The sequence below is a fragment of the Melanotaenia boesemani genome, chromosome 6 (genome assembly GCF_017639745.1).
Source record: "Melanotaenia boesemani isolate fMelBoe1 chromosome 6, fMelBoe1.pri, whole genome shotgun sequence".
NCBI classification, from domain to species: Eukaryota; Metazoa; Chordata; class Actinopteri; order Atheriniformes; family Melanotaeniidae; genus Melanotaenia; species Melanotaenia boesemani.
Genome location: NC_055687.1, coordinates 10798682 through 10816334, shown reverse-complemented (window position 1 = coordinate 10816334; position 17653 = coordinate 10798682). Strand labels below are relative to the sequence as shown.

The window sequence follows — 17653 nt, the reverse complement described above, 5'->3', positions numbered from 1 at the left end:
TAATTCAGTTGTAGCTGACTTGTTCTTGGTCACATTGCAAGTTCTCTGCATCCATTCTGCTGTACAGTGGAAGGCACATTCTTGCCATTATCATTATTACTGTTGAAAATGGATGAAGTCATGTGCCGTGAATTTCTACACTCAGTCCATATAAGGAGAAAAAGGCACGATTTGTTGTGGGACCAGGCCAGGTTCTCTCTCACGACATGAAGCCACTGCTTTGAATCTGTGGGGCCAAGCAATAAGGGATTCAGTGTACATCTGAAATGGGTATTTAAGCCAGAAATTTTTCAGATCTTGTGCATATTACAGATTCCCTAACCTTTTAGAATTACATCAGTGCCAGATTGCCACGGGAAATAATATTTTAGCATGAATTAACTACACTGCACACTGAAGTAATGCTGAGAATTGCCCTTAGAGTAAATCTTATGCCTTTTTTATGTAATAAATTCTCGTGAAATCCAACTTCACTTGAGTAGCTGAAAATCCCTTAAAACTGATTCTGTTAGAATCATTGTAACATCAAACACTTCTTCCACTCTGTTATCTGTTAATCTTCAGTTATAATCTCTCTGTCTTCCCAGAATGCTCAGCGGCTAGGAGGCTCGCAGGTGGCACAGCCACTCACCACCCCGGTGGTCTCTGTGGCAACACCCAGTCTTCTTGCGCCCTTCTCCGGCATGCAGACAGCTTATAACACTGGTAAGACATTGAAGACAGCACTGCCCCACACAACAAGACAAGACATTTTAGCCTAAATTGAATCTGTCTGTTTGCATGAGTGCAGAAAAGACACATCCTAACAGGACTTAATTTAAAAAAAGGAGGACACAAAGTAAAATTTAACAATATAGTGTTAATTGTGTCGTGAAAAAATCTTGAAAACCTTGCAGTGTGATGCCACCAACCACTATGAATATTCACTTTGTTCGTTGTATGAGAGCTTCTGGAATGATTCCACTTCAAAGGTCTCCATTAATATGGATTAGCCGTGATTAATATTGATGCACCAGAAAGTTGCATGATGTAAAACAATCCCCCTCACCCCTCCTCTTCATCTCCTTCCTCTCTCTTTCTCCCTCTGTCTCCCTCTCCATCCCTTAATCCCAGAGTACCAGCTGACGAGTGCAGATCTCACAGCGCTCCCGACGTTCACACCACCAGGGCTGGTGCCTGGCAACATGGCTGCCTGGCAACAGCAACAGCAACCAGCAGTCTCCCAGCAGCAACAACAACAGCAGCAACCACAGCAGTTGACTTTGGCATCACTCAGTAACTTAGTGTAAGCTCCCATTTCTGCAGAAGACATACTTGTAATATTGTTTGTAACATCCAAGCAGTCGACCTTTTACAAGAAGTGCACCCATCAGCTGAATCAGTACAACCACCAGAAGACATGTATAGAAAACACTCAAAGCACCTCTCATACAAAGCTGTAACACAACTGCAACTGCAGTTGATTCATCTTTGTGGTGACCTAGATACCCCCCCCAGCTCCAACTCCCACTGCAGTCCCACTCTCATTTAGCTCTTAGTAGCAAGGACAGGCTGCTAGCTGTGTTATCTGGCACACTAGATTTTAAATTCCATAGGATAGACTGGCTTGCAACAGCAATAAAATGAAGTATTTTCTGCAATACCATTGTTTTACCAGCTAATAGTAACTTCAGTTAGATGGATATTAAAGTTGCACGTCTGGTTAGCATTGCTAAAGTTTCCTGTGCTTAACCTTAAAGTGGAATTAACCTTGTCACACAGCTGCACCTGTGGTCCCAGGTGTTCTCCGTTCATTCTCAAGTGTTCCCTTTAGCTTTATCCTGTTATTTCTGATGCACCTGTGGACAGCAGAATATAACAATGTTTTTGTTGCAAATAGGTCGTGAAAGTGGGATAGTGTGGTGGAAAGACAAGTGTAAGTCTGAGAGCTGAGCTTTTAAGTTATGATTTCAGGAAATTCCTGCTGCAGCTGCTTAACAGCTGACTGCACATCTAAACAACAAAAGGAACTGAAAATACCTGCCCGATCAGACTCTGGCCATTTCCAATAAAATCATATGATAGTTCATGTAATTATGACTCTAAATACCACTGATTGTACAGTTGTTGTGTGTGGAAAAAGTAAACTGTGCAAACACTGCCATGAAATTTGGAATCAATTTGTATTTTTGGAACGGATGCTAGTTAGTCAATGTAATTTTTAAAACATATACATGTGTTAGAAAATGACTTATGTTAGCACATTTCAGGTGGTTTAGATCTAGGGCTGCATTATATTAAAAAAACATGATATGCAATATAACTGAATATAGCGAAGACGTATACAGTGTCAAGCTTAAATGTACTACTACTATCCACTACTGCACCTGTGCATGTTGGATAGTTATAGAACATGCATAAAAGCATAACTTTCTTTAAGTGGAATGTAGCCCTGATTAATCTGCTTCTATATCAAGTCAAAATATCAGCTGTTAAAAAGTCTCTTGGCTACCATTTATTGCAGTTCAAGCAATCTTGTGATTTTGATATATTTGATATATATTTGACGTAGTATTGTGCAGCCTTAAATAGAGCTATTCTAAAAAGTGAAAATAACTGTTGACACCTACACTACAAAGCTAAAAATGGCACAATACCATCCGACTCATTTCTATCTTAAAAATTCAGTCATAGAGCTAAATCTTTGTGTGAACAGTCTGGCTATGCCTGGCTAACTGTGGTTCAAGGAGCAGCTTGTAACTGCTTCTTGTTTTGTCCCCCCTTTCCCCTTTTTCTCCACAGCATGTGGGGTGCAGAGAAACAGAATGCAGAGATGGTTAACTGCATCTCCAATTTTGCTGCTAACCTGAGGTGAATGACTTGATAGCATCCAGTGCTTTGCAGATCTGCCTTCCTGTTTATCAAGCTATTATACTCACACACGGTGTATAACAACCTGACGACGTGCGACCAAAATAACCCAAACAAATTGCAGAACAGATGCAAATACATGACAAACATGATATCAAAGCATCTTTTTTTTTTTATTTGTATGTTGGATGTGATGCCTGTTACTTTACTGTGCCTTTGCTGTGTCAGTTCTGTTGACGGAAAAGAGTGGGATTTTTTTTCCCTCTGAGATTACCAGATAACTAGTTTGGTTCCAGGAGTTTTTCTGCCACCTGAAGCTTAGATCTGAAGCTCTATGGAAGTGTCAGGAAGAAAGAGGATGCAGCTTTAGTGTGACAGCAGCAGCACCTTGCTTGGTTCTCAAATGAAAGGAGTCTTTGGGTGCTGCTTTCAGTCCTCAACACTAAATCAGTGCACAGCTGTGCACCACTGACACGCTTGCTGCATTAAAATTTTACTTTTCTGCTGTTTAACTGTCACTCTCAGCCGACAGACATAAGATCCAACTCTGCAGATCCATGTCAGCCTGAAATTTCTACAGTAGCATGACTAACAGCACAGTTTGGATGTAGCTTACCGTTCAAAGTCCTTTAAGGAGATAGAAAGCATTTACTGACTGACTGTATGGAATTTTATGTAGTTTTCTCATCAGGTAATATTCTGGGAGAGTGGTGGGTCTGATCTCGGAAGTTTAAAAACATACTTAGTGGTGACAGTCTTTGTTCAGAACAATCACAACTGCAGAAATATCTCACAATTCAGTCTGTTTGGGAAATGCCACATTAATATTGAATGCAATAAGATAAAAATGTGTTAAAAATGATTTCTGTCAGTCAGCAGAGAGACGTATTTGTTCTCCTGTCTGACAGGCTGAAAACGGCCTCTGAAAATATGATAATAGTGTGTTTGTTATTGTATACAGCAGCTGTGTCTTCAGGGGGGTTAGCATCTTTGAAAAAACAGCAATTGTCACCACCAGCTCATGCACAGCAGAACTCTTCATATCGCCTTGTAAATGTTAACAAATGGCAGTCCAGATTGGATGAAATCCTTCTGCAACCAGATCAGTTAAACCACTCAGATTGTAAAAGGAAAGAAAAAAAACCAGCCAGCTCATTGGCTCTAATGATTCAACTAAGGATCCAACATTCACACTGATGGTAATATTGAATATTTCTCCCATCAGAATCATACTTTATTTATTAAGCAGCTACTGATGATCTCAGAAGTCATGTAAAAATATTTTATTGAGCTAAATGTTCTTCTGTTTAAAGACCTTCTGGAACCAGTGAATGTTGGTATTTTACTTGAGATATTAGTAAAAGTGAAGAAATTACATATGCTTAAAACTACTTCTGTCTTAATTTAATTATCACACAACTAGAGAACATGTATAATATACAAATTTGCTATCTGTATTTTCATGACTTAAGGAAGTAGAGTTGGGACCTTTGATTAAAAAAAAAATAAAAAATTAACAGAGCCACTGATGTGTCATTCACTGGTTTGTGGACTCACAATTTTAAAAATTTTAATTCAGAGTCGGGTTATTGTGTGGCCTTTTTAAACTGACAGCTGGATCTGAGCCTCATCCTGAAGTTAACCTTGCTTTAGCATCTGTTTCAGTTTAATATGAGCAAAATTCACTAAATGACTGTCAGGTGGCATTCAATTATGTAAAGTTAGTAATTAAGACAACACCAGAATGTTTGGTGAAGTAACAAATAATATGAGAAATAAAGTCATTTTCTTATAGATTTTTACACAAACTGACCTCTTTTGGTGACCAGTGGCATCACCCCTGCTAGCCTCTACATAAAACACAGATCTGTGGTACATTATCTAGAGAAAACAGTTTGATCAAATGAAAGTTGATGTGCAAATATTTAGCCAAGCATTTAATTTTTCTCTATTCTCTATAGTCTGCAAACTGAAAATTTTGAACAAAACAAGCTGTGTGTGAGCTTCACACCATCGCCTTTGGGATATTTTCAAGTTTATAAATGAGCAATAGTTAGAAAAATCTATATAATTAGCATTAATGGAAAATAAAGAACATGCCCGACCACTAAGTAGTAAAATATTTACATCAGAGTCTCTGTTGTTCTGTAAAATAGCCAATAACTCTGAAAACAATCATGATTTTACTGAATAAACAGGATTGAATTTCTATCCGTGATCATGCAGCCCAGATGCTGGCCGTGGCTGCGTTTCAGCTTCCACACATTTGACACTCAAATCAGCACCAGGCAGGTTTTCAGCGATGTGTGTTGGATCAGAATAACAAAACTGCTGTTGCTGGAAAGAAGCGAGCACCACAGTGGGGTGGGAATGTGGGAAGCTTTGCCAGCACACCAAACTGTTCTCACAGCACAACGGAAAACTGTGCTGTCCTATGACGGCACAGGGCAGACGTGAGCACTTCTGCAGCCCAGTCTGCTCTGCTTTGTTTTTGATTTCATCACAGCACGGCCGCACAGCGAGCAAACAAGCCCTTCCAATCAAATAGTGATTGACGGCTTGGCTGCGAGCCTCGCCTTCGCTGTCGTCTACACTTTTGCTCGCTGCAGGCTCCACAAGGAAATTATTTCTGTCATGTTACTCTCTCCCATCCCCCCTTTTAATCATCCTTCTTCTGCTACTTCCGTCTTTCCTCTTATTTTCCACTCTTGTTGTCAGGCTCGGTTAATTTGGTGTTACACCTGTTGACTCTCATCTTCCCCTGACTCCCCAATCTAAATGTTAATGACACGGATGGCCCTTCAACCACCTCCTGGCAGAGCCAGCCATGCTCTCAGCCTGTTTGTGTGTTTATGTAGAAGTGCTCATCGGATACTGTTTGTTCCCGGTCATTGTTTGTTTCCTCACCGAGTTGAAGTGTTATCAGCAGACAGGACCACCATTTGGGACACTTGAGCAGGAAACAGAATTATTTCTAGTAATGCTATTTGCAAGTATATTCAGGTTGTTTTGTCCAGTTGATCCATCTATGTAAGGTATGTAGCTAAATATGGGGCATAGAGAAGAGGAGAAATGCTTTCTAATGCTTATTTTTTGATCTTCTTTCATTGTTCTTTTCTTTCAGTTTTTTTTCTCTTTAAAAGTGGTTTAAGCAGAAACTTTTGCTGACATTTCTAAACTGCTTACATGGTTTCATCAATTAAAGACAGATAAAAACTGGTCACTAGGAGATCTAAAGGTGAAAAAGTCTCTGATAAACTGTGTGTGAAATATCCCATTAATAACAGCCTAACTGCAGATTCCCACCAGCCTCATCACAATTGAAGGAAAGCCAACTATTTAAATTCATTGGACCTGCATGTGTATAATCATCAAGTTTGTGTCAGCACAGGCTCTCACACTTCCTGCTGTACACAACTCCGCCTCTAACAACATCTCAGCGTGACTGAAGCAGCTGTTGAGCCATGTTTTTTTTCCCTGGTTACCATGTCTCGGCCGACCACGACTGGCCTCCGTCTCAGTGATTCCCTGCTGCTTCGGCTTTCTTAAACTTGCTTGTCTCTCTCTCTCTCTTTTTTCCCACCTCCTTTCGCAGCTTGGCTTCTCAGTCCAACTTGCTCTTTGGCAGAGAGGAGGGCCTCTCCTGGTACTGTACTCTTTACACTGTAGACACACAGCTGCAGCCTGCTGTATTCCCAAAATGTCTACTGCAACATGGATCCTCAAAAAACAAATTTGATACTTTAAATGGTTAAATTGCTGGTGAAATTAGATTTTTTTTCTCGGGCAAGGAAATAAACTTGCTGCAGGACTGCTTAGCCATAAAATCTCTAAACAAAGGCTTTTCATCTAGTTTCCTTATGCCTCTATCTGTTTTTAAAGGCTGACAGTGATGTAATAGGCTCTTTCCTTATTTAGTAGTGTTGATTCTTATCAGCAACATTTGTGGTGCTGTGTGTTCAAAATAGAGAAAGCAGAAAACAGGTACTGAAAAACTTGTTGAGAAAATGAAGTTACATGTCAGGTTGCATGTTGAGATCGGCGTGCCATCTCCTGTTACCAGCACCTGGCGCCATTGTTGCCTGGTTAGCATTGGTGTAATTTGGCTAAGAAGAGGATCAAAATGGTGAAATTTCGTGGAAATGGTTAGAGATGAAGAGAGCAAAAAGGAGAGGACATAAATCTCACCCAGAGAATATTAACTGTGCAGCCAAGGGAAAAGATGAGCAACACAGATTAATATGCTGTACTGGAACAGTGATACTGATGCAGTGCCTCCACTCACATTCCTGTAAATTAAAAATTACAATTTTGATACACTTTGCCAGAGTTTAGAAATTGAAAATCCAAAGAAGTTTTGTTTTGTGGTGACTGTGTGTAAGATCTAAAAGTTCACAAGCCTGTGTTGTGCCACAATCTAATTTCCTGCTAAATTTAACATCTCTTTAAAGCAGTTTTAATATTTTCAATTTTTTCATGTGCTACAAGTCAACATAGTTCCACATTGACTTCTTCGCAGGCAACTTTGTGTCCTCGTAGCTTGTGTGTGTATCAGACACGCCAACTGTGCAGAAGCCAGAAAAACAAGAACTGACTAACAGCTCTACGCTTGTGTGCACAGCATGTTTTCGATAAGGTCTTAGAGGAAAAAGTTAGACGTTCTTCTTTTTTGTTTTTTTGTTTTTGTCACTTTTTCTTGCAATGCATGAAATTGTTATTAAAAAATCCTTGGGGAGGTCACAGATGGAGGATGATCATTTCTGGCTTGAATGGAGCAATGTTAGTAATGAGCATTAGTGGAATAAGCAGAAATCATGAATTGGCCTTTATATGCTTGTTTTCACAGGATGAGTTGTACTTGTCGTGACTCATACGTTGATTTTTATAAGTAACATTGGACCTGCTTTTTTGTGTCCAACAGCTCAAATACAGAATTGATTTAACTTTACCAAACTTAATGATAACACATTATTGTAAAATCATTTAAATTAGATTAAAGAAGAATTATTTGGTAACTGGTTCATCCTGAGAGAAGCAGAGTATTTTGGGAATCAAGGCTGCAGCTCTCCACACCTCACTGTAACCAAGTGTCTGCTCCTGGCTGTGCTCGCTGTGTTGTTAGTGTTTGGGGGGGGGGGGGTTGGTGCCTGCCTCTCTCACCTTCATCACTGTCACCGGCCTGCTGACTTGGCCGTTTTCATTCGCCATAGCAACGGCACCCTAGTGGCACCCCCATCCATCTACCTGCGCCAGCCTGAGCCACCTCGCACAGGTTTGATGAAGTGGGCACAGGAAGAGACAGAGAGAACCTTGCTGCCACTGAGCTGTGTGTGTGTGTGTGTATGTGTGTGTGTGTGTGTGTGTGTGTGTGTTTGCGCACGGAAGAGAAGCAGTGTGTGTGTGTGTGTGTCAGACGGAGGAAGACAGTGAGCACATTGGAGTGCCGCAGACCCAGATCGCCTGGAGGAGTGCTATCTTAAATTCCCCTCTCAGTCTGCCAGTAATTGAGCGAATATTAGAGATACAGTGCTGCAGATGGCTCATGATATGACATATTAGAACACACCCGAGGGGCCAAACACAGTAATTGGGAGCTTCAAATTCAGATCTACAATGTCACTCTGGGGGAGAGAAAGAGATGGAACGAGCCCAATCCGAAAAATCGTGTCGACACCGTCAAAGGAGCAAGCCACAGTGCAGCGTCATCAGCCGGTGTCAGCCTCGGTGACAGGTTCGACTCAGCCTCCAGCCAGCGGAGGAGGTGAAAGCTGAGTGTTAGGGTGGAGGGGCTGATCAAAGAGCTGTGGCAGGTAGATGCACAGACGGTGGGTTAGCATTTGCACTTTTTTTTCTTCATTTTTTTTTTGTTCCAAGCATCGTGGGGAACTTGATCTGAAATTATCATTAGCAGGAGTGTGTTCTCCTTCAGGCTGTTATCACAGATCCAAAACTTAAGAACATTTCACATATGTCAGGACTGTAACTGGTTAGTGTGAATCTTTTCCTAATCAAGAAGCACTGGTAGCAAAGCTTATCTTCATTGACATGGTAGAACTACCGCCTTTAAGGATCAGGCCATTAAGGAACAGGGGCCTAATTTATAAAGCTGGCTTGTTCAAAAACCGGCAAACAGCAATTATAGTCAACTTTGGGATTTATAAAACAAAACTTGGCGGGAGAATGTCCCTACCTCCATGGCAACTTCAACCCTGCCGTACGCACAGAATCTGGAAAAACGGTAAACTTCGACACCAACAGCACAGAATAAAATCAAGGAAATTATGTGAAATGTGAGACATTTATGCAAAATCAAATATTGCCTTTCACATCACGTTATATTTTAAAGGTATTTGCAGAAAAATTATTAAGAGGCATGTTTGATTTTGCTACTCCTGAAAAAGAAAACAAATCAGGATTTACAAGAGAAATGGAGATGTATAATAAGGACTTGAACTGCTAAAATATGTTCCGTCATTGTGAGAGAAAACTTACACGGTAATCCATTCATGCTAAATAATAAGACGGACATTCTGCTGCCAAAATGTGCCTGACACATTAACTTTTAAAATAATAATAAATTCAAAATAAAATGACATGGTCGCCGTGTAGATGTGCTTGTCAGTCAGGCTGCCATCAGGGTATTTCCCCATCTGTAGCTATTCAGAGAGATGACTGATGGTTGGATATAAAAAGGCACCCCAATGCGTAAAGACGCACAGTGGCTTATCTGGCACTGCTGGACAATATGGTGCGAGACTCCGGAGTGAGCATATTTTTGAGACCAGCAAGCCTTACTGGATGGCTAATGAGCTGGTTTTGTGTGCTGTGCTGTTGGACCTCTGTGATGCTTTGGGCTCGGTGTAACAGAGACACGCCATGTCAGTCCCTCTGCAAGTGCTGACAACACTGGGTTTACTGGCAACCAGCACCTTTAGAGGGAACTGGCTGGCAGGTTGAGGATACCACAGCCAACGGCATCATTGGTTTGTCACAATATTACATTAACTTTCCTACACTGGGGATGAACAGGCAAGCAAAATAATGTAATCAGCCTTGGCACCAGCTATTAACTGCACTAAAGTTGCAATAGATGCATCAAGTGAGAATGAAATTTAAAAAAAGACTACTTTAATCCCATGGGGAAATTACAAATTGGAAATTAAATCTGATCTCATTAACCAAAGCATTTTCATTCTCTAAACGTCCAAATCATATGTGACCCAAACATGTTGCTCACCAGTGTAGTGGCTGGTTGGCCTGGGTCTACCCATGACTCATCCATTTTAAGACACAGCAGAGTGGGGCACAGATTGGAGGCTGGATCGTGTAGAAGTGATGCAATGCTTATGAAACATGCAAGAGGTGGAGTTTTTTTTCTTTTAATTATTTGTATGTCTTTTTCACAAAGCTTTGAGTGTTGTCCCAAAATATCTGTGCAGACAGTCTTTATTTCCCGCAACTCCTCGGCCACCTCATTAATAGTGCTGATGGTGTCCCTCTGGACTTGTAGGACTTCCTCTGTGAGGACACGGCTGCGGTGCTGTGTGGAGTCTCTGACCTCACCCTCTCCAACCACAGCTGTAGCACCGTCGACCCAGCTGGAACTCCCAGGAACTAGAAAGAAATATTATTTAACACTAAATAAACGGATGCCAATCTCAGTTGTATCTGTACATATTTATTTTATAAAATAAACCAAAGGAATAAGTTATGCATAGCAAAGATGACTACGCCACCTGTAGATGTAGTGTAGGTTAAGGTAAAGTCACTGTTAAGTTTTTAATAGCCTTCACTTTGTTAAAGTAATATATCAAACTAAAGAACTGTAAAAGGAAAGATGATTTCAGTTGTTGTGAAATCCTTTTTCCAGATATTATAAACTTTGTTCATATTTCTCTCTCTACTGAGCTTTTAAAGGCGCACCACTGAAGTTTAGCTGATTATCGCACTTTAGCGTCCCCTAACAAAGGCTAATTCGGCAACCATCTTGCGTCATGGAGCTCTCCAGCCATTAAAAATCAGCTTGATGTGTACTTTTGTCTCATCTTTTGCTGTGCCCTCTTCCCTTGCTTTATCCAATAATGTCCATCTGTCTTTCTTTACTAAATCAGCCATGGTGCGGGTACAAAATAGCCAGTGTGTTGATATGAGGGATGTGCATGTCTAGGCTACAGCTCCTTGACACAACCGGTTCAGATCCCCTTTCCTGTCTACCTACTGTACAATGCAGACCACTAGAGCCTACAAAATCTTTAGAAAAAAAAACCTAATTGTGTGGAGAGCATACATTAATGATGATGTCACGACAAACTGAGTAAATGATTTTAATTTCCCTGATTAGTCGACTAAAACAATCACCCTTCTTCTCAAAATACTCATCCCTGGTTGATATCCAGTTGCTGCTGTGGGATGCAGTGCCATAAAGCAAAACGCAGCTGTCACATGATGCTATGGGCTGTAAAAAAAAAAAAAAAAAAAAGGTTGTGAAGTGTGGTTTCTCACCTTTGGGAAGCTGCTGGGCAACAACATAATGAGTCAGAAGCACCTTTTAAAAGTTGGAAACTTTTAAAAGCTCACTGGCTTTTGGAATACTGAAACTTGATGACTGGAGTTTATTTATCTATATTTTAAATCACATATTTGCACAAATGCCCTTCCTTCGTGTTTTCCAAAAGCAATCCTTCATTAGTTAGAACACTGCCAGCAGGTAGAACAAGGAACCTCTTTGTTAAATTTTATAGAACAGTTTGTTGATACCCAAGGACAGAAATGTAAAGAGACATGTAAAGAGAAAATGTAACTAGTTTATTGGAATGAACCGTCTATGAGGAAATTTGTGTCACTAGGTCTCTTATCAAGATTATAGGAACTTGTTGTCAGAAGCCATAATGGGGAAAAAAAAAGACCTTAACACTGATGTTCATATTCAGCTGATAAGTTCTGATATGCAGGAATGTCTGGACTGCATGGCTTATGGATTGTGCTTTTGTGGTCTTATGTGTCCTGTATGTCTTTGCGCTCCATATGCTGAGGTCTGTCAAGCCTACATTTGCCTGGTTTAAAGCATTACTTGGTTGTCTTGGGTTTTTGTATCGCAAATTAGCAAGCTTTTCCTTTCACACATCCGGTGTATGTTTTTAAGAACATTGTGATGCATTAATTCTATGAATGTTTTCAAAGATGGCTGAACTCTGTGTTTCATCCCCTGAAACTGATTGCGTCATCAGGCTCTGCTCCCATGTTAAGTCCATAGGTGATATGTGTAGCTACTTGTTGTCATGACTGTTTTTCTTGCTTCATGTGTCTCTCCAGGCCAGTGGGCCCAGTGCCTCAGAGCGCCGCACTGACAGTCAACACAAACCCCAACGTCAGCATCAAGTCTGAGCCTGTCTCTCCCAACCGTGACCGCAGCACTCCCAGTTCCACCTGTGGTGCAGGAGGAGGTGGAGGAGGTCAAGTCCTAGGACAAGGTCTGGTGTCAGTCGCCTACCCTGGTACCCTGCGTCTAGAAGCAGGAGGCCAAGGCCGCTCACCCGTTGACAGCCTCAGCAGCAATGGCAGCTCATATGAGGGCAGCGACCGGGACGAGGGTCGGGGCATCGGTCCAGACTTCCACCACCAGGCTGGCGTCGGAGCCCAACAGCCTACCATGGTCCTCCTGCGGCCCTCTTCAGCTGAGCCTCAGGAACAAGATGGAACAAACGTCAAGAGAATGAGATTAGATGCTTGGGTCACATAAAGAGATGGATGTAACGAGAAGGATGAACAGATGGAGGATGGAGATGTGTACTTGTGGCTTGTGTACATGACCCCACCTGCCCCGACACCCCTAAACTCCCTCCTGCATACACAGACACATATGATAGCCACCATTGACCCAATAACCTACCGTCCACCCAGGAAAAACACACAATACAAGCATGCAAACACACTCGTGGCACGTGTGGACACTGTTGCTCACTTGTTTGGCAATCTGCATTCACATTTGAACTCTAATGTACTTTCGCACATATGAAACTCCCAGTGGGTTGAGCCACCAAAGCAGGGATTACTCATCAAAATTATCATGTTGGACCTGATTCAGCTGCATTTGAATACAAGTGAATGAGTATGTTTTTAATCAGGCCTCAAATTGGCCATGTGGACTTCTACCCAACATGCTGACTGTTGCTAACAGAGCAGACAGACAAACCAGTAAGTTTCCCAGCATGACCTGCATTTGGTTTGTGGCTGGTGGGGTTCACCCACTCTCACAACCTCACTGTCTGTTAATCCAAAGTTGATTTTGATCAAACATGACAACGCTGTATTAACACAGCCACTAAATGAGTCCACATCTTTATACACATCAGCCCGTCCACAGTTGTACTGCGATTTTGCTGAATTCTTGTTTCTTCTAAGAGGCTGAGCAGTTTTGCTCTGTCTAAAGTTGTACAATTTTGTCTTTCTGTCCTGACTATTTAGAGTTTGGGCTCATTTCGGGTTTTGAATATGAAGACACTAAAAGAAAAGATTGCCGAGCCAAGCCAGTGGTTTCCTCAAAAGGCTGTTGCTTGGGCCCCATATAAGAAACGGACACCCGCAGGTCCATATTTAATCAGAACCATGCAGACTAGCTGTAAAATGAGGAACACAGAGGTAAAAGACTGCCCTTCTTTGAATCAGGGATGAGCTTCAACAGCTCAATACATGACAGATGCTCCTCGATTCACCCACATCGTGTCAACTACAGATGCTGAGAAAGGTGTGTGTGTTTGGTGTGTGTGAGTGTATACGGGTTTGTAACCTCAACTGGTTGTTTTGTTGTATTTTTTGTTGTTTTTTTTTTTTGTTTTGTTTGTTTGTTTTTTTTTAGTAAGTGATTTGGACAAATGTCCACTCTCAATTTCATCCTTGAACACACACCTGCAATTCACACAGCTGAAATAATTTTTATGATAGCTAATGTTCACATAAGGCTGGGGCAGGGGAAGTGGGGGGGGTGGGGCATTGTGAGGTACCGTGTATATAAGCAATCTGTAACCTTTGTGGCTTTTGTGTGACAGGGATAAGGTGTTTTGAAGGTTAAAAAATATATCATATTCAAGTATATATTTAATCAGCTTCAGGCAGTTGCAAAGGCAGGTCTGCATATGGAGCAAGAGACAACAGACGACAGGGATTGTATATACAAACTATATATTCTGCAGGATGTCCCTTAACAGAACAGAAAAAAGCAAATGTTATTTCTCAGTGGATTGGTCTGTTTTTTTTTTTTTTAATGATACTTATGCGTGTATATAGAGTGTAATGTGTGGACAAGCCAAGAGAGGGTGCTGTTGAGCCAAAAAGTGAAGCTGTGGTGACTCGGGACTGTTTTTGAGTGAGAAATGGTTTGGACTCTATCACTGATGGAGCGCACTTTACCTTAATCCCACCTCTGACCCCTTCATACACCTCAGCCCATAAATATACACTCACACACTGAACATGCACACAAGGGTGAGACTGATATAAAACTACGAAAAAGTCTGGTAATATGCAGATAGGAGTACAGTTTTTTAAATCTTTTGTTTAATTCTGGTTTTGTTTTAGATAAATTAAGCTAATTTATTGCCATGCATGAAGCAGTCAGGGGTCCCGGTAGCACATGCAAGCTGCCTGTTTGAAATCAGTTTAATTTTTTTTTTTTTATTATTATTTAATTTTTTAAAAAAAATTCAAGTAAATTAAAAAAAATTACAGGATAAGAGGTAAGTATTTTGTGTTGCATTCTAAACTTTATTTAATATTAGAGTAATAAAGAAAGTAATTACATATGGAAATTTGGAAAAAAAATTCCTTTTTTTTAACCAAATAGCATAAAATTATAATTTATTGACAAGTAAGTAAAATTTTTATACTAAATGTTTTGTTTTCTTTACAGCTCATTGAAAGATTAACTAATTTTAAAGGTTTCACTTTTAACACTGAGCAGCTGCTTTCATTGAAAGCTGCAAACGGCGGCTAATTATTTTTTATGGTATATCAAATCGTTTTTAGTTTGATTTGTTTTTTTATGTCAGTATTATGTTACAGACATATCAGTCAAACTCTAGAACACACACACACACACACACGCAGATTGCAAAAGATAAAACAAGCCAAGGAAACTCCCCTTTTTTCCTTTTTTTCCCTGTTTTTATTTTAGAAGTTTACCCTTTCCTCGTATTAAAAGCCATGTATCTACATTTAAAGCACTCTCCTTTTCCTGTCACTGGTTGGCTGTACTTTTCTATTCAGAGAGCTAAAATAGAAAAAGTATATATATAAAGGAAAAAGAAATGTGAAGGATGTCATCTTTTTTTACTCTATAAAAATGTCAAATGTTGAATTAGGGTTTAGTGAGTAGATTTTTAAAACCATGGAGGTCACAAGTGCAAGTTTGTGTATTCATTTTTCCTAAAAGCACTCAGACTCTGTCCATTTGCTTGGGAAAAGCACTGGAGGCAGTTTGGGTATCGTTTGTCACTAAGCCGGAGGTTTCAGAATGATTCTTGATCTTTTAATGACTACCTCCCAAATCCAACGCAGACTTGTCGACTTTGAGTTTTACCACATCCAGCCATAACATCTCTCTCATGGGCAGGCCCTCGTCACCTCCCTCTCACCCCTGTCACTCACTCGGTTTGGTTTTATTTCCTCTCTGGAGGCTTAATCTCAAAACGCCTGAAACACACACACACACACACACACACACACACACACACACACATGCGTACACGTTTCATAGCACACTCATTTTGCTTCGTCCGGACAGCGGGTGCTGAGATGAAGTTTAATTATCATGGGGTCATTACCACGACTGACACGAACACCCCCCACACACTCTCCATTTCTGACTACTCCCGTCATCTTCTCCTCTCTTCATCAGTGCTTTCTCATTTCCTTTTATTTCTGTCTGTCACACACTCATCCTTTACATGACAAGTCTCAGTGTCACTAATGTCAATAATGCTTTTCTGAATGCGTGGCAGGGTGAACATAAATCCCACGAGTGCAAACACTGACTGTTAGGACTGTTGTGCCCAGAGCTTCGAACAAAACATAAACAAAAACTCAATCCCCATTTCAGAGCGCAAGTTTGTCCAAATAGACGTAAAGGGGCGTCCTTTGTGACAAGACTCAGGGGAGTTTTTGCTTGTCAGGTTGCAGGAGAAAAGCTCCTACGAAGCCCTGACAACTTCCACAAAGCAACACCAGGGGTCGCTGTTATCACAAAACAGAAAGACAATCGTACTGAGGACCTGCTCCCCTCCCACTGAAAAAGCGATACATGCTCCTGTATAATGATGTTTAGAAGTCTCACTCACTTTCCAGTGTTAATTTGTGCTGGTGACAGTCTGTTATAATTGTTCTCTGAGAATTGATATTATTATTATTGCTATGATTATCATCATTACCACAGCTTTCTCTGATGGTGGATGTCATGATGATATAGAAATCTGCGTTTCTTTGTGTAGGTTAGACATCTCGTTTTATTTGGGATTTGATTTTATTTTAATATATGAGAAGTATCCTATAAATATATTTTTGTTTTCTGTTCTTGGGGTTTGTTTTCTTCAAAATAAAAAAAAGAAAGAAAAAAAAAGGGTGTTACTAATGTTGCACGATTTTTATGATATGAGACAACACAAGCGTAGTGGTTATTAGTACACGTGTGGCTGTGGATTTAGGCGCGGAACGAGTCGACCACGACGAACCGCTTCAATGCTGCAACTCTTAAGTCCAGTGTAAAAATAAAAACAACCTCTCAGTCCACACATAGAAACATGGAGGGGGTGGGGAGGGGGCAGCGTCTAACTTATTTCTAAGCAGACACAATGATGTCAGTGCATGGCCGTCTCAAAACGAGAGAAGAGTGAATCATGTTATAGGAAATGTAATATTGACACAACTACACGTCACACAGGATTACATTTAAAAAAAATGAAAAATGAAGAAAAAAGTTTTAAGTAAATTATAGCTAATATATTGTGTTCGGCTAGTCAGCTTTTTTTGTTGTAAAGATCTTTTTTTTCTGTTGTTTTTGGAGAATGATATACAGTTTGTGTATATTTTCATAAATAAAGTATGCACTGATATGTTATTACAAATTCTATACTGCTTTTACAAAAAAAGTGTTTGTTATTGTACCAAAGTATCCATTGGTCCCCTCTTACTCTTCCCCCCTTTTTGCGTATGTTTTACCGTATTTTATATATTAAATAGACAGGTTGACCTACAGAAAAAGTGAGTGTGTCATTTATTTGATGTTTCTGGTGGTGATACCACAACATGGCCACTAGAGGGCGATGTAACGTTCTGGATTGGAGGTAATGCTGTGTAGGATGCAGTGGCTCATTTTGATAGTGTAAACTTTTTTTGGGGGGGGGGGGGGGGGGGTGATAATATTAAAAAAAAAAGGGTGCTTGTATGTTTTACTTACATTTTTAAACAAAACTATGGCACATATAGAATTCAAAGGCATACTTCTGTTATGCAGTATTACATAACTACATTTTATGACCTACATATTTATTAAGAAATAATTATTGTCTTAATTAAATGATAATGATACAGTTTATAGCTTCAGAACACTTGTGTGTCTTATTTAGCTGGTGGTCACACAGAGACAATGTGAGTAAAAATCAGTGAAATGTGACACTTTATTGATCTTCAGAGCAGAAATATTAACTGTCTCATTTTTATCATTTTTACACAATCGTTGAGAGGCCAGTGACAGACACAAGTTTGTCTAACAAAAGGTCGATAGTGGATCTTCTATTTATATTACCAAATTTGT

General features: G+C 40.3%; 1 protein-coding gene across 5 annotated transcripts in view; it reads left to right on the top strand.

Annotated features, from left to right (window-relative positions):
• mef2d (myocyte enhancer factor 2d) overlaps positions 1-17094 on the top strand; it is a 134586-nt gene extending 117492 nt beyond the window's left edge. For 3 of the 5 annotated variants that reach the window (XM_041987179.1, XM_041987181.1, XM_041987180.1), the window contains 3 exons: positions 588-705; positions 1114-1285; positions 12163-17094. In XM_041987179.1, coding sequence (XP_041843113.1) covers positions 588-705; positions 1114-1285; positions 12163-12589 — 717 coding nt within the window. In that variant the 3' untranslated portion in view covers positions 12590-17094. Of the gene's footprint in view, positions 1-587; positions 706-1113; positions 1286-2781; positions 2851-6445; positions 6497-12162 lie in introns of all 5 variants that reach the window. The other 2 variants (XM_041987177.1, XM_041987178.1) reach the window with 2 other exon arrangements.
• The last annotated feature ends 559 nt before the right edge of the window (positions 17095-17653 follow it).